The following is a 27,994-nucleotide window of genomic DNA, read 5'->3' as shown; positions in this document are numbered from 1 at the left end:
CGGTGTAGATGTTGCTGAGCTGCAGAAAGGTGTAATAGGACGTAATGCCATCTGAAAGGTTTTTAAAAGACAATTCAGATTGGTATAGTTGACTGTCATTTCATATTATGTATGTGTTCAGAAAGAATTCGGAATTAGAAATGGACAATCAAACAGCAGAGGTAATGTCTCTAACTATCCACTCAGTAGTGAGTAAATCGTAGGCATTATGTTAGCCAGTTTGTATATTACTATAATTAAAAAAACATGTCTTGAATAAGAAACCATATTGCAAAACAGTGTAACCAATGGTGTTCAGTTCTGGGTTGGCGAAAGTAAAAGAACAGTGAAGTTTGTCTTAATTTTCAACGATTATGTAGGAGAGTAGAACAGATGTAAGGCTTACAAGTGGTGATTATTATGCATTGTACATAAAGGATGAGATAAATAACCGCATTTAAATGTTTTCTTAATATCTTTGTTTTAAAATACTTGAATTACATATTGGAAAAACGGACTACCGGAATTTATGAATTGATGTCATAAGGTGGGGTTTATGTTTCAGTGCTACACGATTAAGATGAACAAATCAATTCTCAAGATCTATTCGCTTTGTAAGCTCTAAGGAGCGCCTCATCAGGGAAGTTGGTGTAACTCCGGTTTATTCCAGTGACACCAGTTGAGCCAGTTATTATTATCACTTACTCAGCGCTGCAAAAAAGCTTGCATAGAACAGATGAGAAAACGGCGTGGATTTAGATTCATTTTAGGAAATGCTGATAAGATTACGCGTCTTTGAAAATGTATTTCCACGTTTTTGTCATATTTATGAAAGCTGTGAAATTCCTTTAGTTTTCGATCAGCGTACCAAAATGTCACTGTACAGCTGGCAGAACTGTATCATCAATTTCCCCACGGGATTAATAAAGTATTATCTATCACTCCTATATATATACTATAAAAGAGTGGTTGCAGACATAATTGTCAGGAACTTGTTTCCAAATTTATTCTCTCATTTATTAATATTGCCTTTTTAAAGTATACTTATTCCTTTATACATTTTTGTTTATAGAGAAATATAGTGTCATTTCTTGTGCCGAAACGTTTGCCTTGGCGGAAGAACAATCCATCACTCGCCGTGTCAGCTTGAAGCTGGTCTGAGAGCTTTAGCTTTTCATGTGTTTGTGGATGTGTTCTCCTTCCTCTTTCAGGAGATGGCCAGCGAGGCGTCCATAGAGCGAAATGGCATCAACATGTCCGAATTCTCAGATGAGATCTTGCTGAACATTCTGAAACACGTGCCCACCCATGACCTGGCTCTCAGCGTCAGGAGAGTGTGTAAAAAGTTTGCCACTTTGTGTCTGGACAAGAGCCTCACCAACTACGTGCAAGTTTCCAGGGATTATCAAGTAAGCCAATACTTTGTGGCTGTTTACTAATAATTGTCTCTTTGCTATTTTATTGATTTGAAAAAAAAATCCCAGTTCTTTATATTTATATTACTTATTTCCCATGTGATAACATCCGCCTAGTGTTGTGGTTGCAGAAAAGAGCTCTGTTATTTGAGACTTTGACCACAGGCACAATGGTGGGGTGTGTTTTTCCTTGGATGACACAGAGAAATATTCCTAGGGATTAAAATGTAGCGAGGCAGACCATTTTGAATCCAAGTTTCATCCCTTCCCGATGTCACAGTGAAAGCTGATTTTTGTGGTTATAGTTCTTAATGGGGAACTGCAGTCCCAGTTTCTTGAATCTTGGTAACAAAATAAATTCATTGACAGAGTAGTTAAATTTGACAAATTTCTAATTGAGCACAAAATCTTGAACTTTACTTTACTGTGAACTTTCGCCATGTTGTAGCAAACCCCTGGTCTCACTACAGGCAAGAGCGAGAGTTTGCGCAAATTGCAGCACGATGCGGCCCTTCCTGCTCACTAGTCACTGTGATGTAATGTGATGTACAAGCGAATAAATAGAGGTTGTGCAGCAGACATCTCACCGCAGAAATGGTCCAACGTGATCTGCAGGCAGAGTTAACAAATAAGTAGTATTGATTGGCAGAACTATCTCGAAATTGAGAGCAATATTTCTTTTCGATTAAAAGAGATTTATTCACAAGCCTGCTTGTTTACAATGTAATAGGGCCGCAATACGTCACTGGACGTTTTGTTGCCTTGTTCTGAATTGCAGAACGTGGTGTTGTGAATACCTGTACATTTTGTCTATTTTGTGATGTAAATTGGAGGTTTTACAAGTTACTGTGTACAATTTTTCTTTTATTATGGTTTGAAATGCACTCGTCAGTGCTGATTATTTCTAACCCCCCAAAATAATAGCGTCGACACTCCCCTTTAATTAGATGACGCCTGAAATAAAGAACATGAGAACATAGCAAAATAATGCATCTGGGTGTCTTCTTATCTTTTAGGTAAACGATGAGACTGTGAAGCAAGTGGTGAAAGAATTGGCTGCTGAAATCCGCACCCTCAGCCTGAGTGGCTGCTACTGGCTGTCTGGGTCGGTCATTGATCAGCTGTACAAGTGCAGGAACCTGGTCAAGCTGGACCTGTCGGGCTGTCGCCTGACCTCGCTGCGCCTCTCCAAGATCCTGTCCTCTCTGCGGGACCTGCGCTCCTTGGCCATCGACATCAACCACGGCTTCGACTCCAACCAGCTGAGCAGCGAGAGCAAGGCCACCCTGAGCCGCGTCACGGAGCTCAAGCAGACCCTCTTCACGCCCTCCTACGGGGTGGTGCCCTGCTGCACCAATCTGGAGAGGCTGCTCTTGTACTTCGAAATTCACGACTTCACCAGGGAAGGGACGACGGTGCCCTGCCAGCTGATGGTCGGGCAGAGCAGCGTCCCTCATTACCAGAACCTCCACGTGTTTTACGCCAGGCACGCCCCTGGCTATGTCAATCAGACAATCCTGAGCCTTTACCTAGCTGTGTTCAGCGTGCGTGTGCCAGACCACCTCAGGACTTTCGTCATCTCGATTCCGGGGAATTTTCCAGAGAGCGGGCCAGCTGCTAAGAACCTCATGGATGGCATGGCCAAAAACGGTGCCGTAGAGGCCTTGCAGCTTCCCAAAACCTGGTTGGACAGCTCCTCCCTTTTGCACATCCTAAAGCTCAGCACCCCTCGTTACTTGAATTTCAGCCGCTGTACGGTGTTTGGGAGCCACCTTATCCACCGTGTGCTGAACGATGGCAAGGACCTCAAGCACCTCGTAAGCCTGAACCTCAGTGGCTGTGTCCACAGCCTGGCCACAGAGTGCACGCGGAAAGCCGAAGATGATATAGACTGCCAGGTTCTGGAGACTCTTGTCAGGACTTGCCCCAACATCAGGCATCTTAACCTGTCCGCAGCGCACCACCACAGCCCCGCGGCCACAGAGAAGCACCTGTGCACGGTCCTAGCTAAGCTCAAAAGCCTGCGCTCTTTGGCGCTGCCCGTGTGTGCTGTAGCCGATGAAGGGAAGGGCTCGGACCAGTCGTCGAGCAATAACCTGCTACCGGTTTCGAACTCGGTGATGTTGGGCATCAAAAAGAGCGTCCGCATTGGGGTCCCAGCCTACAATCCCAAAGCCGGCAGCGAAACAGCTCACTCCAGCTTTAAAGTCCTGATAGAGGGCAACCCTTTCTTAGAAGAGCTGGAACTGATCGGCTCCAACTTCTCCTCAGCCATGCCCCGCAATGAGCCTGCCATCCGCAAAGAGCAGGCGCCGTGCTCCCGGGCGCGGCACATCGGGGATGAGGAGGTGGCCGGACTGGGGAAACTGAGGTTCCTGAGGCGCTTGACTTTGGCACAGCTGCCCGGGATTCTCAATGGGGCTGGGCTATTGCAGGTTGCCATGAGCTGCCGGGACTTGCAGGTGCTCTCGCTGTCCAACCTGGGCATGCTCAAGAAAATCACCTACATGCCAGCTCTTATGGAAGTGTTGGTTCACTGTAAGCAGCTGAAGGACCTCAGGTGAGGATGCAAATTTTTTGGCCTCATACTATCGACTCCATCAGCTGGAGTTAGTGCAGTCTGTTACCAAATGGCAAGTTCCAGTTCTATATCGTTGATTTATTATAGTATTCATTTCACTCATCAAACATCGTGCTTCTACATGATTCTTTCATACTGTACACGTGAAATGGCAAGTATTCAAGATGCCTCCTTTCATGCTACATTTGTGTTTATGTGTGTAATTCACAAGGCACAGTGCAGTTACACAATGCATATATGTGAAGGGAGAAAAAAGAACAAAAAGCCCAGCAGTCTGACTTCGTAAAACTAAGAATGCAACTAAATTCAGCTTTCAAAGCTGAATTAAAAAGATCTTCCAAGTGTTTAAGTGAGATTTAGGATGTCTCTAATGGATATGGGGAATAAGCTCCACAGAAGAGGTGCTTCTGCTCTGGAAGAAGGTTCTGTCGCTCATCGAGTCAGCAGATCCCAGGTTTATTTCACTGTATCCATGTTCATCCCAATGATAACCTGGACTAGTCAGTGTCTTGTACATGAGCAGGAAAACATTGATGTACTAAGGTAGCCAGTTTTGTTTTTTTATAAGAAATGAGCTACATCATTCTACGTAATATCTTGGGAGGTATTCCAGTATGTTAGTCTAATCTTAATGACATAAAGTCATGTATCAATACTTAAGCAATACTTAGGCAGAGGAAGGATCTTAACTCAGCCGTGATAATGCAGGTGGAAGAAGGATAAATATGGGATGTTCTTGATATTTGCTTCAAATGACACCACAAGGTCAAAGTAATACTAACGTTTGTGACTTTTATTAAGTGTTTGATTTCAGCACTCTGAACAACAACACTCAACTCACCAAGTACAACTTCAAAGTTGATGAATTTAGCGTATTTTTACAAAAGGCTTAAACATAGCATAGCACTGTAATACGCTGAAATAAAGGGGTGATTTCGTGGTCAGCAATATTTTATCCTAATTTCGTTTAATGAAGCAAAAGAAATTAGGAATTGTTATGTGGAACAACAAATGTTTGATAACGTTTTCAAAAACTCAGATGTTTTGAAATTTGTGCACCTTGAATGAATACCACACAAAACGGAAAGGGATGTTATTCTCGTGTTAGGAAACATGCACATTGTTAGAATCTTGGAAGAATGCAGGTCTGAAGGCCAGAGTCTGCCCTTTTCTGGCATCTGGATTTGAGATATGCTGCTTGTTTAGCATTGTGAACCAGATTAAGATAATCAGGGAGTCTATTTGTATTTCCGAAGAATACAAAATCTCTATAGCTCACGTTAAATGTTTCAGTTAAGCAACTTGAGTAAAACGTAGTCGAGAAGAACTTCTTCATTTTTCGTTTTTTGTTATATATAGGTGGCACAGTGACGCAGAGGTAGCAGTCCTGGGTTCAATTCCAGATCTTGGGCTGCTATCTGAGTGGAGTTTGTATGTTTGCATGTGTTACCTTAAACAGTCCAAAGACATACTGGTTGGATAATTGACTAATGGGAAAATAGGTAGATGGACAGATGTTATAGAAAATCTGCCTGGCCAAAAAACATCTTTCTACATACTGAAAGGTGAGAATCCTACCTTATTAAAATTGCCATCAGGTTGAATAAGGTTTTAAAGTGTGGTCTTGGAATTAGTATTTGCAGTTAGAATTTGTCATTCTGATTTTTTTTGTTACTTGACAAGAGGGATGTTGAATCCACTCTTGAAATTTCAATAAATTGGTATAACTATAAATAGTTCAACAACTGGAGAAGAAGCATTCCCCTTTGTCCAGGGATGGAAATGATTTCAAACCATTGTACCTTAAGCGAGATGCATGTTTTGAAACATCTGCCCCTGGAAATAGTGTTAAATTTGAACAGAAGTGAGCACCAGTCACTGTCTTGTAACAATATTTGACATCTTTGCTCCACTGACCTGTAGCCAGGGGATTTCAGAAAGCGTGGCATGATTTAAAGTTGCCAGCAGAGGGCACAGCTTCCCTGTTCTGAAGCAACAAAGATCTTGTTAATGGTTTAACTCTCCGTTTTAGAGTTATTAACATTGACCGGTAAAATTAGTCATTTCCTATGTGCAGTGTGGCTTTCCAAACACACTACAGTACTGGTTCAAGTCAGTTTAACTCCGTCATTTTAATAGATTAAAATGTGTAAATTGTGATAGGTTTTTAGAGGGAAAGAGGCAGGAGATTTATATCCTTTCAGATTTCAAATTGCCTGTTTTTGAGACCGTTCTGAAACTTATTAAGTGAGAAAACATCTGTTTTGAAAAAGGTGGGGTTTCTGTTGCATAACATGATCAATTAGGCTTAGTTTGTTCTGCTGTACTAGGGAAAAGTGACAACTACAAACCACATGCTTATTGTAGAGAATTTATTAATTACATCATGAATTCTGGGATTGAATAGCAGGTCTTGTCATTTCAAAATGCTCACAAGCTGACTAGTCTATACAGACAACACAACTAATTCTGCTTTTTCATATATGAAGAAAAAACATAAATGCAAAAGCAGAATTAGAAGTCTGTTAAGCTAGTTCTTCTTCCAAGCATTGTGAAAGAGTTTTGAGCTGATTAATGTTCATTTCCATAATTCGCTTGCTCTTAAAACACACCACACTTATGAATCACACTTCAGTTTTTTTTTACCTTAAACATCATTCTGTGTTTGTCTTTCTGTGTGCTGTGTTCTATCCTTTGCTGTCATTTTTGGTAAATAGTGATGTCTTAAGGCTTACAATTATGGATTTGTCCCTTTTACACTACACAGTCGCCAGTAACTATGCATAGTCACCAATGTAGTTCAAGTAGGTAGCTGCGTCAGCATGGGTAGGCTGTATAGGAACAAGGTGACACCCGAAGAAGGCTCCACATCTGAAACGTTGTGTTTCTTTTCTTCTCTTTTCTGCATGGAATAGTCACCAGTGTGCTTACCCTTGTGACGAACCATTATACCATTCCTCCAGGCGAAAGAAAATCAGAATGAAAACGTTTTCCACAGAATTTCTTTTCCTTTTATTTTGTATAGCTAATCAAGAGTTAATTGTTTTGGCAACCCAATAGGATACCTATGTATTTGCCTTTGTCATTTGTAACAAGCGATGGTTTGAAGCTTCTAAAGCTTTGGGGGGAATTCCTGTGGTATTTTTCAATTCGTTTTTTTTTTTCCCCAAATTTCCACCATGGTCGAGGAGGAGCTCATTATACCTTTTTCTCGCTTTCTCCCTGATTCCGGGTCCAAACCCTGGCTCCGCGCTCCCTCGCTCGCTCTGCTCGTAGGCTGGAGCAGCCGTACATCAGCGCCAACGCGCAGTTTTTCCAGGCCCTGGGTCACTGCCACTCCCTGCGTCGCCTCTGCATCATCTCTCGCAACGGGACCTTCCAGCCGGACGGAGTGCTGCACTTCATGTCCAGCTGTCGGGACGTCATCATGTGCCACATGTTCATGGGGGAGACCCTGGTGGCCTGCAAGAACCTGCAGCAAGCTCTTTTGCAGAGGTGAGACATCTTATTATAATAATAATGATGATGATTGATAGTCATTAATAATAATTCCTTACACTTATATAGCACTTTTCTGGACACTCCACTCAAAGCGCTTTACGGGTAATGGGGACTCCCTTCCACCACCACCAGTGTGCAGCCCCATCTGGATGATGCGATGGCAGCCATAGTGCGCCAGAACGCTCCCCATACCTACCTGTGGGTAGGAGAACAGAGTAATGAAGCCAATTCATAGATGGGGATTATTAGGAGGCCATGATTGGTAAGGGCCAATGGGAAATTTGGCCAGGACTTTGGGGTTACACCCCTACTCTTTTCGAGAAACATCCCTGGGATTTTTAATAACCACAGAATGTCAGGACCTCAGTTTTACGTCTCATCGGAAGGACGGCGCCTTTTTACAGTATAGTGTCCCCGTCACAGTATAGGACCCACACAGACCACAGCGTGAGCGCCCCCTGCTGACCCCACTACCACCTCTTTCAGCAGCAGCCTTAGTTTTTCCCCAGGAGGTCTCCCATCCAGGTACTGGCCAGGCTCATACCTGCTGAGCTTCAGTGGGCTGCCAGTGGTGAGCTGCAAGGTGATGTGGCTGCTGACATAGTAGTGCCTAGTAGTGAAGTTGTAAACACTCAATGTCTTTCAATTCCGCCTCTCTCGAGATTCAGAAACATGTCCTTTCTCAGGCAGTTATTGGCACTGGGGCATTTAACGAACTTTCAACAAACTTTTTTTGGGGTAACATGGCTGAAGATTTGTGTTGAATAGAAAAAAAATTGAAAATGGATTAAGATGCTACTGTACAAGGTTTGGTGGATCATCGTTACACCCACCCCATAATGTCAGAATATCACAAGGTGTCTTTACCAGCTGGCGACAAACGTAGAAAGGAAAACAGTACCTGGAAAAGGACAGGCTGTAGCTCATTTAAAAAATATATTTTTAATTTTTCTTTAAAAACAGTATTAATTTTTTAACTTATTTTACTGCTCACTATTTTAAAAAGGCAAATGAAGTAAGAGTGTTAACAGTGGAAAGGAAAAAGGTCGACATTGTTTGAACTGCACTAGAGACTCAAGGGGAATTTGTGTGCTGTGTTTTTCAGAACCCTGTTGCTTGTTCTTCAAGAGTGTTTGTCCTGCTTAAACATGAGGCTGCTCTGAATAATAACGTCATACAGCAGGAAACAGAACAAATAATTACATAACAAATGGACATACAGCACTTGTAACAGTTCTGCTGAAACATGACCACATCACAGAATTAATCTGCATTAACCGAAATCTTTTAAACCGCTTATTATATTTTGTGTAGTTTTACATTTTTGAGGAAAAAAAATGGTTCTTGTGTTTCGAAGCAGAAGCCCTGGGATTATTTCAGCGAAAAAAATCTTGAAACGGTCGTAAAAAATTCCAGTTGTTTCAGCCAGACTTGCCTTGACAGTTCTGAAACATGTGAATTACTTAGGCTACTTAGATTCAGGGTGCCTCCTTCCCAAAAACACTGCCTCCAGGAGGTCTAGAAACACTGCAGCTCAAGAAATATTAGTCATATAACGCATTTGTGAAAGGCTCAGCGTCTTCATTATTAATTTTGTGTTTAGACTGCAGATTAGAGATGGGATTTTATTATGGCACAGGCAGAAGTGACAGTGTCTTTATAACTATCGCTTTACTCCAGAGAAGCAACGAATGACCCAATTTGTAGCTGGAAGCGAGTGACTCACGACAAATTCCCAATACCTCATCCTTGTTCATGAATATAGAGTCTCTTTCAAAGGGGGAGAAAAATAGTAATGTTGTTTAAATGAGAATTTGAATGCTAGTGTTATTATCTTGCCTCGGCTTGTAACTATAGGGTGAATCTCGGTGTGGCTTGAAGGTTGAGCTCCAATTGATCGACTCTCATCATGTTAGAACAATGATCAGTCTGCCTGTCATCATATTCTTAAATGGTTTATTCTGAGACCGCAGTATTGAATATTTTTTTTTAAAAGAAGGCGTTATTTATCCTAGAGCAGATAGCTATCGATTGGGCTGGACACAATACTAGCCTAGTCATGTCAGATAAAAAGGCTTTACAACTGAGACGCAGACACCAGAGTGCTATTGATGGAGAGTGTCTTCCTTTTTTGTCTACTTGAAATTGCAAACTGAAATCAAGTCCGATTTTCCTCCACCCTGTTAATTCAAAATAGTCCGACTCTTCCCTTTTAATAATACTTGCTTTTCTTTTTGCTTGAAAGCGGTCTCCAAGTCTTTCACTTACACCTGGACCCTCAAAAACCTGTACTATGTAGTTTCTCCATGTGTCAGATAGTGCATTTGTGCCAAAGTAGCACATAATGTAAATCTGTGTCATAAGACTCATTGTAGAATTGAGGACCAGCCTTTACTTTTAAGAAAGGTACTGGATGTGGTTCACCATTTTTAAAGATCTCATAGGTCAGCTTTGTATTGCTTTTATTTTATTACCACACAGATTTTCAGCTTGACTCATGATGATAGCACTGGTTTCAGGTTCATTTTCAGATCACCTCCATCTCTGCAACTTCAATTAATGTCCCAATGGTTATTACCAGTTGCTGCTGAATCAAACAAGGTGTTGAATTCATTGGCTGAGGTGGCACCCATCGAGCCCCACCTATGGGATCATTTTTTTATCCAACAAAGAGCAAAACCAACACCTAGAAAATTCACTAATCACACAAATCTGTACCTAAGCACTCAGATGACTGCAGAGATGAAGAAACTTATTAGTGTGCCACGCCTTCTAATTGTGGTGTAGGTCAGCCATGCACAAAAGCTACAAAAGCCTGTTTTTCTTAAGCTCTCAGACTATAAATAACTTCTAAACAGCTAGATGTATGGCCCTGAGGTTTCTGGTATAAATTTCCGCAATTCTCAAGAAACCCTGCGTACCCCTTTTTTCTCTCATATGAAGGCTTTTAGGCTAAGAATTTAATATTTTTCTTTCAAGCCAGAGATGAAAAGCTGGTCGTAATATCAGGTTATATGATTTCATTATTGCAGTATTCAGAGACACATCCATTGTTTCTTAGTTGTTCTTAAGTTTCTGAATTATTTTGTGTGGTAAATGAGCTCTGTATGAAATACATGCTCAGTAGGAAAAAAGTGAATGGGAGGTATTTTAAGAAGACGTTACAGGCTTGTAGTGTTGGTTTAATGAAGCTTTGCTGTTGCCTGTCCTGGTTATTGAACTAAAATATTTGAATTGTTTTGGCAGTCGGTGAAAGCCACAAATGTATAACTGCAGTTCTTTCAAATGAGCTTTTCTGCAACATAGAAATTTTGCCAAAACTGCCCTTTGAAAGCCGTAAGATTGAAAGCTTTTCTTAATTATTTAAAAGAAAATACTTTCCTTTGCCCCGGCTTTCTTTCTCTCTTTCCCAATGTTTGGTTTAGGGGACAAGGAGATGTATTAACCCCTGTGACCTTCACTTGGGAATTGGTGGGTACAACCATAATGGTCACATCTATCAAAAGTCAAACGATCTATCTCCTCTTTACGATGGAGTCCTCATTAGGTTGTGCTTATTGAGAGTTAGGGAACAACAGTTCCCCACATCTATTCCATACCAGTCCTGCAAATCTGTAAATGATTCAGTAGATCTCTATCAGCTTAAATCAATAAGGAACATTGAAAAAACAAAACCCGCAGTAATTAAAAGACACTCAATGACGGAAACCCTGAGGTGAATCAAATAAAAGCTTGGTTTTGGTTCTTTCTTTTTCAGTGAGCAAAAAAATTGACCTCTATGGTATTGACCACGAGATGGCGCCAGTGTTCGCTGTTTGCGTTTAGTGCGGCTTCATTTGACGCGCCCGGCTATTTTTACTTGATAGCTCCCGCCATAGACAAGCCGTTGCATGGCAAACAAGCAAGAATTGAGATTTTTGCCTGTGGTAATAAGCTCCTTGATGCTGGATAACAGCCAAGATTTTGATTGTAAAGAGGGGAAAAAAAACAACAAAAACGAAATTGAACACATCTGAAAGAAAACGACGCAAAACTACCCAACAACAAAAAAAGAAAACTAAATTGCCTTCTTCAAACAGTGTGTGCTGATAATGGGCTTTTAGGGGGTGTTCTTTAAAGCTCTGTAAACAGTGCCTTTGTGGTTTTCCAAGCCTTGGGTTTCTAAACAACAGATTGGTGCCCCAGTTGCATATGATTTACAGCACACATCAATGTGTACTGACAAGGCTTGATGAAATATGATCAAGAGATAGTTAGCGCTACAATTCTCTGGGAGGATTTTAAATGCAAAGAACTATTTTCCGCCATCTCTCCCTCGATCTCTCTCTCTCTCCTTTACCTGCTCTAGGCAATTTCATACAGACAAGAAAAAGAGAGTTATAAAGTAGCTTAGAAATTAAATTACACCCTCTACCTCAAAGGATGGAACAGCACAAGGTGATGGACATATCGGGCCTGCTATAGAACGGTAAAATCTTTATTATTGCCAGTCTCTAAACGTTAATCTTCACGTGAACACTCACACACCCAGACAAAATGTCAGGTAATTTGTGTGTTTGGAATTTTTACAAATCTAGATACAGAGTGCTTTTTTGATTTTGATATGAAGCCAGGAGAGGCATTCTAGCCACCTTTTTTATTACCCAAGTGCTAAAACAACTGCATCTCCAGATTCGGTGGTGTCCGTAAGGGCTGTTTCCCTGAAACATCAGTCACTAGCATGGCAGTCGAAAGCGAGTCACATGCCTGCTTCATTAAACTGCCCAATACATAATGCATTTTTATTCATTCAAATGCATTCAACGTGCTGTAACCTTTTAAAGGACCTCCCGTCTCCCTAGGGAGCACTTTCTAAGCTAACGTTTGGGGTTCCGGACTGTGGGCCAGCATGCTAAAGCACTAATTCCGAAAATAAATAAATATAAGAACAAACTGATTAACACACCAATGGAAAATGAGCTTTAAAAAAATAACATTCCGTTCGGCGCAGTCTAATTTAGAGTCCCTGTCAGGAAACATTAAACGACTGCAATTTACAGGCTGTTTTGCATTCTATAGGTTGCTGTTCAGATATGGGCTGGCTGTTTTCACAGGGAACTATTCAAGCTCTGTCTGAGTACACATCTTCTGTTTGATAATGCAATTTTTTCCCCCGTTCTTGTTTTGAAAGATGTATGTGCACCTGTATATTCCAATAATTAGTCTATTCGAGGAGTCTCTTCCATCATGTCCCCTGCATGCGTTTGTTTACTTAATATCTTGTTTTCTTATTAACATTCCTTGAAATTAATAGGGTTCACGCATAAATAGGTTTATATAAAGAACTACAGAGGAGTGATATTAAATTAAAGGGCTGCTGGTGGGGGAGGTGTTTTTAAAATACTTTAGAAAGATGGGCTTTATATGTCTGGCTTGGACTGATGTGACATAAAGTCCATTGTATTAAAGAAATGCTTCTGGGCCCTTCTGAAATGAGTTCTGGAGGTCTCAGAGCAATTTCTCCAGGTCTCACAGCAATTTCACATAGAGCGAATGTTAGGAAAGTAGCATGACCGGTGCTGCAGACTTTCGCTGGCTGCAGAGCTGACACACCAGAGGAGAGAGAGGTGTAGTTGCAGAGGGCGATGTGACCACCAGTGTGCTTGAAATCTAATCTAACACTTAGAATCAATGTAAGTCTCCTTCGCCACCGGTAAGTTTAATATAGTCAAAAACAATTCTACTGACCAACGCATGTGGTGCATTACTCAGTGTTCAATATAAGATATACAATTCAACATTATTACTTGAAAAACACTGCTTTATTTTCCGTTTAGATCCATCGCTGTGTTGAATTTTTAAGGAACCACCTCGACTGATCTTTAGTAGACCATGGAATCTTAGCTAAGTCTGTTAGATAGATCTTTGCTCTGTTTCTAATAACAGAATCTCCTTTTTCAGTGTGATTCCTGGTTGTAAATTTCAGGGAGGTCATTGCGCACAGTGTGCTTTTTCCTGTACAGCACCTTGAAAAAGTATTCACAGCTTCCACATTTGTTGCTTTAAAGCTTTGCAGTACCACTCTATCTTAAAACCTTATCCATGCATTGAATGGAAAAGAAAACTAAAATAAATAGCTAATTAAAGTAAAAGAATAATCAAAAAGTCATGATTGCATACAAATTCAAGCCTTTTGCTGTGACAAACTAAATTAAACTAATTTAGGTGTGCAGAATTACCTTAATGAGCCATGCAATTAGTGGACTGACCTCTACCTGCAATATTAGTGGTTCTCATGATTTCAGAATAAAAGTACTTGCCTGTGTGAGGTTCCTTTGGTCAGGTAGGAAATTTCAAGCAAAGACTCAGCTGTGAAGACTTTCAAAGAAAGTCAGGGATAAAGGCACGGAAAGGCATGGATCAGGAGAAGGGTATCAAAAGTCTCTGTATAGCCCTGTGAGCACAGTCTACTGAGTCATCAAGAGCTGGAAGTTCTATACCACCCAGACACTGCCTAGATCAGCCTGACTGTCCAAACTGAGCAGCCAGCAAAGGAGGAATCTGGTACGAGATGGCACCAAGAAGCCAGTGACAGGTTTGAAAGCGCTACAATGGCTGTGATGGGAGAAAATGTCCCGCAGTCAGCAATATCCAGGACATTTCACAAAACTAGCCTATAGGCGGGATGGCCAGAAGGAAACCATTTCTTAAACTAAGCCATCACACAGCTTACGACGCAGCAAATACGTGATTCTTGAGGAGGTCAGATAAGACCAAAGTTAAGTCTTTTGGTCTCAATAGCCCAAATGGTACTTTGGCAACAGATCCAGTCAACCTCATCCCCATCACAGTCAATCCTGATGACTGCGGCATCATACTCTGCTCCTGCTCAAGAAACATGGGCAGAGCAAAGTACAGGCGAACGCTAAAGGAAAATCTAATTTAGTCTTCTAAAGACCTAAAACAGGGGCAAAAATTCACCTTTCCGCAGGACGAGGCCAAAGCTACACTGGAGTGGCTTAAAAATAGGAAAGTGAATGTCCTTGAGAATCTGTGGAAAGACTTGAGGACAGCTGTCCATTAGCAACCTGAGAGGGCTCAAGCAAATCTACCGGGAAGAATGGACAAAAGCACCAAGCCAGGGTGCAAGGTTGGTAGAGACTCGCTTTAAAAAACTTCCAACTGCAATTATGGGATTTCCACTATAAAAAGAGTTCACAGAACTGCATAAAGTTCTAAATATTTATGCAGTCCACATATTTCATTTTTTCTTTTTAGTTTTTGCTGAGATTTATTGTAACAGATTTTACCCAAATAAGTCTTTATTTTGAGCGGCCATGTTCTAAAATGTTCTAAAATATTAACTTGCAAAAATGTGTACGCAATTTGTAAAATCACAAAATGGGACATCATAGGAAGGGTCTGAATATGTTTACAAGGCATTGGAGATGCAGTGTTGAGTGGGGAGCTGCATTCCATCAACATGGAGGATCTTGTGATCCAGTGACGGTTACAAAACTTTGAATTATAGTTACATGTAGTTCTCAAAACGTTATCTGTATCATTCTATATCCTTTTAATTTAATTTATGTTAGAACAACATAATAACAGAGATATTTAAAGACAAGAATTCGTGATTAATGTAATGATATCCAAATTCATGATCAGAGATCCAGTAGGCACTCATTTTTTGAAAGCTGAACGTAATGGTGTTTTGGGGAAAAAAAATTCTTATTAAAGTAATAATCTGCAACTCTAGTCAGGATTGAGCAAAAGAATATTGATACTCTGATACTTAGAAGAAAGACTTTTGGGATCTTTTGTAAACGTTAGGACATTTTAGAGGTCTTAAGGAAGATTTAAATGTTTTTTAAATGTTTATTATGTAATGTTTATGTATTTGTAACTTTATTATTAAAATTAAGATGATTTTTTAACTTAATATAATTACAGCACAGGGTTAAAAAATGCTGCTTTTATAGACTGATTATGTCATGGGAAGTTAAAGCATTAGAAATAACATTGAACTTAATTGCAGTCTCGTGTCTTAACGGATCTATCTCCTTATATGTCCAATATTTTTACTTTCGCCTGTACTTAGTCAAGGCCTTTAATAACTGAAAACAAAGGCTATCTGTACCTTTCTGACTTGATCGAAAAATTGATTTCTACTTTTACGTGTTTGATTTCAGAATAGAAAGGCTGGGGGAGCAGTTCATATGAATGTGCAGGTTTAACGTTATGAAGGTAGCATGGACCTTACTGCTGTCTCTTCCTGGCTCCAGTGCATGCATACTCAGCAGAGAGAAGAGTGGTACTTACAGAGTGTGATGTGAATAGTACCTGTCTGAAGTCTAAGTAGATTTAAAGCGCTGTTTTCTCAAGCACAAGCAAAACTCTGCTGTCCAACAGCTGGTTAAGTGTTTGTGTTACAGCCCTGGGAAGTGTTTATGCTTCCAAAGGATAAGATATTAAAGTACTGTTAATGCCGGGGAAATGTCTGCTGTTCCTGTGTGTTTATTTTAACAAGCAACAGAGGATTATGTAAGATAGTGTCCCTGGCCTTACTAATGAAATAAAAATTCTGGACCGAATTCGCCAACTCTTTACTTGATGTTCAAATATTTGTTATAATATAGACCAGCCTCTTTTGGTGTTACAGTCCATCTCTGTTTTTTCATTGTCTGTATCCATGGGTCATAGCAGTCTAGCTGTCAGTGAAATATATGTTTTATAGCAGATAGGCTTAATTTGTTCTTAAGATAGAGTTGGAGATAGGCCGAAAACGTCTCCTGCCTTCAGGATTAGCTTGACAATGAGGCAGGAATCTGTCAATGGCTTCTCTGTGTCTTGCAATCAGAGCAATTCATCCTTGTCCATCTACCAGCCTGATTCCAGGTGCTAATGGGTTTGGGTGCAGTGAGGGAGACACTACCAGTTCAAAATTGGTATTTCAGCATTTTAGAAAAGCAGCAGTTCTTCAAAATGTTCTGAGCAGTGTAGGTTTAAATATGCATTCCTAATGATTTTTAATGATGAATTTAATACCTGAATTAAACCTAAGCTAAGAATAAATCCTCTAATATGGCAGCAGTTTTACTGCGATTCAAAGAAAGGATAACAAATTACTTAACGCCTCAGCAATTAAAGAGAATCTACAGAATTTGCAAGTTGTTCGTTTTTAATTATGTTCTGAAATATAAGCTGTTGAAATGGAATTATTCTGGCATTGCCCAGATTATAGCTCACCGTGAAACCTTCTTTAAAGACTTCACCCTGCCTTTTTTTTTTTTATCTTGGTCCCTATGTTACATGTAACGTTAGCCCTGCATGAGTCAAACTCATGACAAAAGGTCTTTTCTAACACTGTATGAGGTTTACCTTACTCAGGAGGTCTGAATGTAACATTGTTTGGTTTGTTATGTATTACGTGTCATGAATTAAACATCATTTTTCATTTGGATGCTAAAAAAAATGTTAGTGGTTTAAGCCTGAAATCGTCTGTGGGTTTAGACTTCAAAATAGTGCCTTTAGAAATTGGCGGTGTCCCTGAGTACTGTGTAGACCTGAGGTGGTTGAGGAAAAATGAAGCAGCCTCTCTTTCAAGATCTCCTGGTCTCAAAACAACCTCTAACTGATCTCTGCAACATTTCCCATTTCCTTCCGCAACAGGCGATAGCTTTGTAACATGCTGTTTATAGCTAGCCTTTAGCAGAGTGTGTGCGATTCCTTTCGCTCTGTTTTTTTTTCCCACTTCATCTCTCGTTTAGTGTGCGAGCTAAGAGAGTTCGCTCCGCACGCGGTGAACTGGAGATTGAAAGTAGCCGTGCAGGTTGTGACATGAGGGAAAAAAAAAAACACCTAAATACTCCTCCTTATTGCTCCTCTTTGGCGCTGAGGTGTTGAAGATGCCGGGAGAGGTTCTCTCTGACTTGCTCTTGCCTGCTTTCCTCCCCTTGCCTCCCAGGGTTTATTAAGCCAGGCCTTGTGTGTGCTTTGCTGGCTCTCCTGCTTGGTGTGCAAACCTACTTATTTTTGCTCTGACTTCACTGGAAGAGGTAGACCAAAGCAAAGCTCGCACACGGCACTGCCCAGTCTCGTGGGCAGAAGCAGGCAGCAATTAAACATTCCACTGGCCTTTCAGTTCAGAATGGGCCACTGTTCTTAGACTGGGCTGCCAGCCCTTCTCACTGTTATTTGTTATTTATGACCCTGGTCAGTAATGTCTGAGGCAAGGCCTGGTTGCAAGCCATTGCCTAATCGCTACCATTAATGTGTGATTAACTTGTTTATTTATAGTCCACCTTTATTTCGTATTTAGGTTGACTGACTTATTGAACTTGACTGTCGTGACTCTCTTTCAAGACAGAACTGGCTTAGAAAACCATAAAAAACTCAAACAATCATTGAGGCATTACACAGGAATTCATTGCATTTCAGTTTATTAAATGAGTCAGACTGTCCAGTCCTCCAAGTATCGGAGAGTTTAGCCATTCCAGTTACAAAGGGACTGTAGTACTTTGTTTCTGTGTAGATACAGAAACTTGATTATACACTGCATTTCTAAAGGCAAAGCTCAATTCCATGCCTTTTTTATTAAATGTATCGTTTACCTCAGAGGGAATCTATCACACCCAACTTTGGCAATTAATCCTGCTTCTGTAGTTTCTTGCGTGAAATGGAGCACGAAGATGCCTTGCTTCCATTAGGTTTGGTATGAAAAAGAATCATTACCCCATTCCCATTCATGTACGGTATAAGTGTAACAAGTTCCTTCAGCTTGCTTTTCGTTCCTCTATTGGCTGCTGCAGGCGTGGCGTGTCCGTACATGTCAGTATGTTGTAACGGTCAAAGTGGAGCTAACATCTGTAAATCAGCCGAGCCGGCGCAAATCTTTGAAATGAGATGTTTGCCACGTCCTTTTTTTTTACAGTGTGAAATGCATTTGGAAATCCAAGCAGAAACTGTTGACTTCAATCTTTCTCTGTGCATGACGCCCATCGACAAAAGGTCGGGGTATATTTAAATCCGAGTAAAAGCGGCTTCACATCCAATAAGTAGTTACATTAAGTTCCAGTGATTTTATTCAGTGTGTACAGCACACTGGATGTTTTGGGAAAAAAAAAAGTGAAACTCTTGATTCCCATCATCAGACGTGATGAGCCGCGGTGCCAGTTTCTGTGCGAACAGCTTGTAGTGGATCAGTATATCTCATTAAGGCCGACTAAAGTGTCTCCACTAGTCCTGACTGCCTATCATTTAGCACAGTGACAAACTGTCCATTCTACTGTTCCATCTGTCTTTGTTTTTTTCCTTTTTCTTTTTCTTTTTTTAATCCTTAGCTCCTACTTCAAATACTTCAAACATATCGGCATCCGACTCAGATCCTGAGAGGCCTGGCAGACCCCTCTTGAAAGAACTTAAAATTCGTCTCTGCTCTTATCTTTTGGTGAAAATGCATACTGTGCTATGGGGGCCACAGTATTATGTGTCTCATTGACATGAGATCACCACTAGTCGACCTAGAACTTGATTGAGTTTTAAAGCCTCCTGTGTTTTGTGTGAAAGTCCGAAAAAGTGTGCAAAAACACTGGTTACTCCCCCCCAGACTCAGCCTTCTTCTTTTGGGGTTTCCAACTCAGATCTCACAATTCACCTTCGCAGTGCTTCTCGCAGACAGTTCTGGCTGCTCTGATCTCGCCTACCGAATGTGTAATGGGCGATCATGTCTTTGCGTGTCGCCGCACAGTAACCACCCCTGTACTCACACGGGGAGAATGAGGGCATGCAGGCAGGCTGTCTCCCGCTGAGCCATGCATCTTTTAATAACGCCTCCAGATCTGCAGCCACACTCAGGAGGGTTAGTGCCCGTTGGTGAGGAGGCACCCTCCCTGACGTCACTGCGGGCCTGTGCCCGTGTTGTCAAAGGGCTTGCCCTTCCTCTGCTCCTTACCTCAGATGTTAATTTTCTTTCTGTTCATCCTGTACCGCAGAGTCCTACATGGCACCCACCACTGGCAAGTGAATTTTAATTCTCTGGTACCATCAATGATCTTAATGTTTACATTTTGTATGAACTTGACAGTATGTCAGGCGTTCCGTGGGGTCCCAAAACGGAAATTACGTCCGCTTTTGTATTTCTCGTTATTGTCTCTTAACTGCTCATCGAACCGGTCAGTTGTGTCCATGACTAACTGACTGGTAGTGGCAGAAATGTACACCCATCACTCCAGCCCTCTCTGGAGCTGTGTTGCTTTGTTAAGGGAACAATTTGCCAAGCCCGGTCTCCTAAGAAACACTTCACTCGGACATTTGAGACAATTATTTGTTTATTTTTGCATTGCCTTGTGCTTAGGTTAATACTTAAGGAAATAAAACTTTGTGCGCTTGTGCCTGGTGGGTGTGTTGTTACCCATTAAGTATTCAGTGAAACAATAACAGTGTAGTTCAAGTGCAGGTCTTTTGCTGCACATACATGTTTCCTGCTTCCAACACAGGTTTTACATGATCTCAGATTCCCTCCACTTGGTCTCTTCATCACTGTTTGAACGTTGCAAATCAGCAAATCAGTCTAGATGTTGAAATATTTTTTTTAAATATTGTAACCAGTCCTGAGTGGGTCTCAAAGAGCAGCAGTTGGATTTCATATCCAGTTATGAACATGTACAAGAACAGCAGTCAGTCTGGCACTTTGAGTGGCTACGAATCAGAAATAATAACTCTGTTAGGTTTAGTCCACATACAGTATGAAAGTGACTCGGTTGAAAGCTTGGAATCGACAGAATGCTAAATAGAGGCAGTGTGGCCTTCGTGGTTTTTTTTTTGCTGTCTCAAGATCGTCCGTCTTTAGAACTGATGCATCCTTCCCTTAATTCTCTCTCACCTGCATTTTATCCTTTTTTAAAATGTTCATTCTTTTCCTCACTCTTACTTGCCCTTAATCTCTCTTCTCCCCCTCCTCCTGGTGCCTGTCAGCTATACAGGAGATGACAAGACAGGAGCCATCAGGCAAATAATCCCCTCTTTGTTCTGCTAGGGAGTGTCACAGCTAACTAACTCATCAACAGCACGGGGACGAGATGGGCGTAGCGGAGCAGAACACTGCAGCAAATGGTGTGGTATTTTCCTCCCAGCTCCTGTGGCACCCTTGCTCTGGTGTAAACGTGCGGCACAAATTCTTTTCAGAAAGAAATGAGAGAGCAGGGCGAGGTGGGAGCAGTGGGAGGGGGGAGGATGATGGTGGTAGCACAGCGCCTCTTTTTCTCTCGTGTTTAATGGGTCGTTGGGTGGCAGGGTGTCGAGCAGGAGCATAGCTGCCTCACGGGTTCAAGTCCAGGCCAGGGCAGCTCTTAGGGGCAGTTTGCATGTTCTCCCTGTGTTCATGTAGGATTTCTTAGGGTGCTCTAGTCCAGTCATTTCCTTTAAACATGCAGGTTAGGTTAATTGGTGTCTCTTAATTGTTCCTGCGCTCACATACTGTATGCATGCAATCTCCTGCCTGACACCCTTCCCAGGAATAAGCATCTTTTTGCTAAAAGGTGGGTAATTGGTGGCCAATTTACAGCAACCAGTTCTGAATGCATCAAGCAATCTGAACCAAAACCTTAATGTCGTTCTGCTGCGTTTTCTTCCCCCATTCGGAAAGAATTTCCTGCTTTGGCCATAATTCGCGGCCAGGAGCTCCGGTTTCAAATTTACACTCAACCGTTTCAGCTGCTTGTTCATCATTTGTTTAAAGAAAAAAAGTTTGCTAACCTGTGATAACTTGGTTTTAGAGGCTGCGCTGCCTTAACAGAACAGAAGAGCTTCTCTTCAGAATTTAGGGCGGCCTGTCTCGGTGCACGGTTCCATGGTGGTCATGACGAAGTACAGCACTCGGTCTGTTTCTGCTAGTCTGAAGTCTCTTTGTGTTGCACGTATCTGTAGGACAGTTACTCAAGCGTAGTCAGTATCAGAATTTTGTGGGGCCTCAGTCATCTGTGATGCTTTTTGCTTTGACATTTTGAGCCCAAGTGCGCTTGGATTGCTTAACCTAAAAAGGAGTCATTAGATCCCTCATAATAAAAGTCCGTCAAACAGCTAACAGAGCAAGGCTTTGTGAGATATGTGTACAGCTGTTATTTTGAGAGCTTTAGAATGGGGAGCTTTGTCAGCTTGCGATCTGCAAAGAAACAAGTAGAGGTTAATTCAGCGTGGAGTTAACCTCTGCTTGTTCTTCTCCAGCTGTCATTTTATTTTTCTGTTTGTTTGTTGCCAAGCAAAGCAGCGAAATGTGTTTATGCTGCAGAGTGCAGGGTATTGAACTGTTTAGATTGCTGCAGGCCAAGGCATCTCCTTGTAATGACTGGAGCTGACCACCAAGATCAGCATCTGAATGAGAATGTGCAGCAGAGAGGTTGGTCAGACTCATGGTATCAGTGGGCTGAGAGATCCTGACTTAAATATACAATATATAATAGCTAAGACATCTGGTAACATGACTCTACAGAGAGACTCCATCAATATTGTGGTCAGCAGGACTTAAAGTGCCTTCCTCAAACAATTCTGATCCCTGCAATTACCATTGTTAAGCATGAATTGCAACATTTTAAAGCTTGGATTTTAAAATGTGCTGCTTTTAGCATTGGTATGATTGATTTTTCTTTTATTTTCGTTGATGGATGACTGTCCAGTGAGACTCAGTTTCCACACAGTTAGGCCGCCATTAATCTGTCTACCAACCCATATACCCATCATCAGCCTCATGTCTTCCAAAATAATGCGGTGTTTTCCGATTAATTGTGTTTCAGATTTTTGGCATTGTTCCTCATTGCCAGGTACCTTAAAGGCAGGGTAATTTGTTATTAATGTTAGTTTCATCAACAGAAACTACCCTAAAGGCAGTTGGTAGTTGTCTAACGAGGAACTGGGAAAGGATAGCCCAATAGGCAACTACAGAGCTTGATATATAATTCAATTCAATTCAATTCAACTTTATTGTCATTAAACTTACACAGGTGCATAGTATAATGAAAAGTGTTTCTCATTAGTCACTCAGGTGCAGTATATAAATAGGACAGAAGATGAGACAATAGACAGTTACACAATAGCAATAACAGTAACAACATGTAATAACATAACATAAATAACATGTAATCGAAAACTGTGCAAAATTCCGCAAACAGAGAAAATTTAACAGGACAAAAACAGTGCAAGGTAATTCTTGGAACAGTGCAAAAAAAAAAAAAAAAAAAAAAAAAAAAAAAAAAGGATAGTATGGTTAAAAGTAGTATGGTTAATTAATAAATATTAAATATTATTATGCCTGTTACAATTTTACTGGGCTATCGAGGGGACAGTACAATTTTGGCTTACATGTGTGTGTGGTGGTGTAGGAGTACAGTGGTTGTGGGTACAGGAGGATGTTAGGAGAGATCATAATAAGGTGGAAGGGAGTGGGGGCGTCACCAACTTGACAGCTCTGGGGAAGAAGCTATTTTGGAGTCTAGTTGTGTGTGACTGGAGTGACCGGAACCTTCTGCCAGATGGTAGGGGAACAAACAAGTTATGACCAGGGTGAGTGGGGTCAGACATAATATATGCCATTTGTTTTTCTTAGAATAGATCCCAATCATTTACTAGAGCCTGTTAGGGAAATAAAAATGTACAGAGATTCCATCTAACGAGTTCAGACTGACTACAATATTCTTTGTGATTTTTAATGTATTTAATTATTTTTGTGGACCTTGTGAATAAGCAAAACCTTTGTAGTGTATGTAATGACTTTATGCTGTTATGATTTCTAAATTAAGGTTCTGTAGTTAAGTGATCCTTAATATGAATCACACATTTGTGTTGTGTTCTGATGAGGTGGCTCCATTTTAAGTAGAGCATCTACACTGCAATCTACATAGCATAGATAAAGTAACACACGAAACACAAACTGAGAAAGTTTCAATATGTCTTTTAACACTTTCAAAAACATGTTATGTCAGGTGATAAAAATTGTCCCTCTTCAGATGTGTTGGTCAGACCCAGATACCAGAAAAGCATGTAAGGAAGAAGTAAGGAAAATTATCATCATAAGGGTCTTCTGAATATGAAACAAGTGTGTGAACAAATATCTCTACATGTACCAATAATAGGTTGTGCTTTTATTTCTGACCGATGTGGTTTATTCGTGTTAATTAAAAGTAAACCAGTAAAAAACCACTGACCCCTAAAACTTGGTTCCCTAGTATCAATTTTTAATTAAAATGCACACAGTTTATGTGGTAGCTTTAAGTCCTGCATGCCTGGTTTCAGAGAGGGATAAGGTCATTAAAGCTGTAACAACCCATCCGTCATCCACTTTGAATTGAAACCACCTGCCCAGGTGTGGAGAACACAGAAAGGCCTTTATACTCCTCACGCCGACTGTGATCAAAGGGTTTGCTCTCCTCTACCACATGAGTCACTGCATCCTTGGTTAACGCTTTCAACATGCAGATCCACCAGCGCAAGGCCACTCTTTCTTCCTGGATATAAAGAGGACGCTAGAGAGGCTGGTCACTTTTACAGGGCCATGCTCGGTCGGTCTGTGAATGTTTGCCATCACCGTCTAATTATTTTACTCCTCTTGTGTTTTTAGGGACAGGCACCCTCTTCAATTCCATGGCTGGAGACTTAAGCTTTGGATTCCTAAATGGTTAATTAGTACCTTGATTGGTTAATTACTAGAACACCTTAAGTACCACTTTTTAGAATGGATGACTATTCAGTAAACTAAAATGAGGTAGCATTGAAAAGCAGTTATAGTAGTTTTACAAGCAATATTAATTAGTGAATAGAAATGTTTCAGATAATTGGATACATTATTTTATATAATCTGTGTCTGTCTAGTAATGTATCTGTTTATCCTTCAACTATTGTTTCTTGTTCCAATAAAGTAGGGATGATGCCTGCCTTTTCTTTCATTCTGATTTCATAATATGTAATCCATCGAGCTATGTATGTATTACTTTCTGAAGTGGGCTTTAAGCCACTTAAGCCACTGTCCATGCTTACTCAGGTAAAATATTCATTCTATATTTCTCAGCCTGGCACTTGTTGGTTTACTTTTGGCATGAAAGTATGATGACACAGAGGTCATCGTACCTGTCTGTGAGAAAATGAGCTGCGCATTTTTTGTGAAGTTTTGCACTGTGTTTATAGGGGTGTTTGCTCTCCATGAAAATATGAAGGAATGTTTTTGATCAGGAAGTAGAGCTAAACCTGTATATATTTTCAAGATTATAATTTAACCTGAAGCGCCGGTTAGAAATAAGATGTTAAAATATTTTGGTCCCTTTCAAGTCAAAAGGAACAGACATTACGGTAGCCAGTTTCTGTACATATTTATCTTGTGAAGAACAGATTCTGATACCCAAATGCCTTAAAGGGCTAGTACTAAACACAGTAATGACCAAATATCTGTTCTGTGCACTAATACCATGCTTTGTTGTTTTAATCCCCGTTTTAAAAATGTAGCTACTGTATGTTTTTACTGCTCTTTCATTGTTGTTTTGTTATTGACATGAAAGTGACAAGTTTGCAGATAAATGGATTGGCTATTTTCCTGCTCTTTGTTCAACATGCAACATTATTTACACGGCTGTAATTTCAGCTCTAATTTCAGCTTTTAGTGTTTACAGGGTCAATTACTTGATGGGCACCAGCCACACCTGCCTTCTAAATGTGTGCATGATAGTTCACAGGAAGTCACAGAAATTAAAAGACTAAAGAACAAAATGAAATCAGTTCACTTTTTTTATATATATATATGTTACATTGACTGCTGTTAGCTGGCACAGTGACAACAGCCACTTCTAAATCCATCTCAGTTTGGATTGAATGCTTTCCTTCTGTCCTCACAATTTCCAGGCCTTGGTGTGTTACTTCTCTTCACTGAAAGATGACTTGACCTGATTAGTATCTAGTTTATCTTTACCTGGTTTGAATGGATGGGAATCACAAGCTGAATATAGAGTGGCCAAAGGCAGTTTTGCATTAGATCTAACCAGTACTTTTCTTGACTGTCCTTTAATTCCTTAACTGATCCTGTGGCTGAAGAGCATTTCAGTAATGAAAGGTGTTATATGAGGACCCTCTCAGTCTTATTTGTGCTCATATCCTTGTTTCAAAACCTCTCTTTCTTCTTCGTTCCTCTGCCAATGCCCAGCTTTCTTGCGGAACGTCCTGCTCTGAATGTGGTCATCTACCCTCTGCTGCACGAGGGCCTGGCTCATATCATCAGAGATGTGCCTGTGGTCCACCTGGATGAGATCACCCTCTTCAAGAGCCGCGTGGCCGAGGATCCTCCCCATCTGTGGTGGTAAGATGGTAGGAACCGCAAAACCATTCTGGAAACGGGACGTGCTGTAAACACCCTTCAGAAGCAGAATCCAGCCGAGGTTTCATTTCCTGTGGAAGCGGACTCTGTGCCCGTGATGCTCTCAACCCAAGAAAGAGTCCCAGCATCTTACTCTATGTGCTTCACCTGGAGTTGGAAGCTTTTACTTTTTCAAAAACAAATGTCTTTCTCTTCAGATGTCTGTCTTTAAAGTTTCAAAGCAAACTGTAATGCCTTTATATCCTTGTCTCTGTTGTTGTCACATCGTTTACTGTACTTCAGATCCTGAATCACACTTAAATGACCCACTTCCAGAAGTGTTTGCCCCTGTTGTATTTCTTGTTGTCTAAATAGAGCTCTCCTGCTGGTGCGAAATTTGCAGTGCCAGGCAGGTCTCTGTAGAGGTGGATTATTACTGTCTGATTACTTTTCAGCCTGCACTGCTGACACCACTCCAGTCTGGCTCCCCTGTGACAGATGTGAGCACGTGGCAAAGTGCATAGCCTTTATTAACACCGCTGTCTGGTAGGGTTGGAAGGTTGCGGTGCTGTGAATGGAACTGATTGCTAATTTTGTATTGATCGCCAGTAATTTGTTAACAGTGCAATCTGAAACGTGACGGGGAGCGGAAAGGGGGAGACGAAAAGCAATACGAGTTCTGTGTTCTCGTCTCCTCCTTTCTCTCAGCTGGCACACTTTTACAATCATCAGGGAAGAGAGGCTGGAAGTGTAAAATGTTCTTTTTCAAGGCTGTAATAGCCACTGATCAAACCATTGCAATCACTGTGCCATTCTGAACACTTTTCATTTTTTGGGGATTTCCTGCCAGTTAACAGGCCTTTGGATGTTCATCACTTTATTTGTTGTTGTAATAAGCCACGAGTACTGTGCTGTTTTTTGCCGTGTCAGATACATCTTCGATTTGTATCTAATCCATTCCAGGCCACTCGCAGCTAGAAATTCATGCTTTTTGGGGGGGCATTAAAGCTAGTTCTCACTGCGCCAATGACTTACATGAGTTTCTGGAGGGCTGCAGGGCTCTTAGTACACCCCTGTCCTCATTGCTTTAAATGATCTAATTATTTTATTAATTAGAAACAAATCACACTTCTGTTCATGCATGAAAAAGCTGAACTGTTTCTCGAACGAAGTGAGGCTTGTGAACAACAAGTTATAGTTTAATTTCATTGATAGACCTGTTGGTTGAATGAGATATTAGCATCTATAGTGTGACTCAGTGTGTCGTGCAGTGGGCAAGATTTTTTCTTTATACCCTTTGCTTAAATGCATGGAAGTAAACATGCATACCTCTTTTCCAGTGTGAGCTTGTGGGAGTTGCTTTCTGAAGGCTTAGAAAAAGAGCTAAAAGAGCATAATCTTATGTAACATTGTGCCCACTGTGTAGCCTTTTGATTAAGTGGTCCAGTGATTGTTTATAATATGCTGTTTGAAGTACTTTCTTCTTCATTTGTACTGTATTTCAATATACGTGTATTGTGTTTTTATAAATGTGCACACATTGTGGCAGACAGCCTACAAGGACATTCTGGGAGGTGAAATGACAATATGCTTCTAAATTTGCTGTGAATTCACGTTTTGACTGTTACATCTCTGTTGGACATACTGCTTCCGTGTAATCTAAGGACTTTAAGTCAAAGTGCAAAAATACAGCGTTTCACACACCACGAAACCTTTTGTGCACTGCAGCTAAAGTGTTGCAATCATATAGGAATGGCTTGTATAGCAGTTGTATGGGAAATGGTCTTAATTGTTTACAGCTTTATGTATTGTTTAGATCTCCCAAACTTTAAACATCTGTATTTCAGCATGAAAATGTTTGGATATTAGGTTTGTGCTCTTTTCTTTCTCGGTGCACTTAAATTTTGAATTTGTGTTCTCCTGTTAATGGCGTGGAGTTTAGTTTCTAAACATATTATTTGAATGAGATGCTACACTGTAAAACATTTGCCAAAATAGTATATTAAAATGACTTGCGGTTTTGATTTGTGCCTTTGGTTTTATTTAGACAGTCTCATTACTGAGCACTGCTGTCTTGTGACATTGATAAATCCAACACTTCAAACGGACACTATAGTACAGTTAGTTTAATAGACAAATAGTGTGGAAGGGTGTGTTCGTTAAGGCAAAATGTCCATTAAATCATGAATGACGTTTTTTTTCAGCCCGAAA

General features: G+C 40.8%; 1 protein-coding gene across 1 annotated transcript; it reads left to right on the top strand.

Moving 5' to 3' along the window:
- Nucleotides 1-27,807, top strand: fbxl18 (F-box and leucine-rich repeat protein 18). Its single transcript, XM_088937069.1, has 5 exons — nt 1-161; nt 1,191-1,388; nt 2,411-3,954; nt 7,252-7,470; nt 25,634-27,807. The coding sequence occupies exons 1-5, from the start codon at nt 108-110 to the stop codon at nt 25,788-25,790; spliced, it is 2,172 nt and encodes a 723-aa protein (XP_088793195.1). The 5' UTR covers nt 1-107; the 3' UTR covers nt 25,791-27,807.
- The last annotated feature ends 187 nt before the right edge of the window (nt 27,808-27,994 follow it).

Source organism: Atractosteus spatula, chromosome 18, assembly GCF_055471065.1.
Source record: "Atractosteus spatula isolate fAtrSpa1 chromosome 18, fAtrSpa1.hap1, whole genome shotgun sequence".
NCBI classification, from domain to species: Eukaryota; Metazoa; Chordata; class Actinopteri; order Semionotiformes; family Lepisosteidae; genus Atractosteus; species Atractosteus spatula.
The sequence above is the reverse complement of the archived record's forward strand: the minus strand, read 5'-3'. Positions and strand labels throughout refer to the sequence as shown.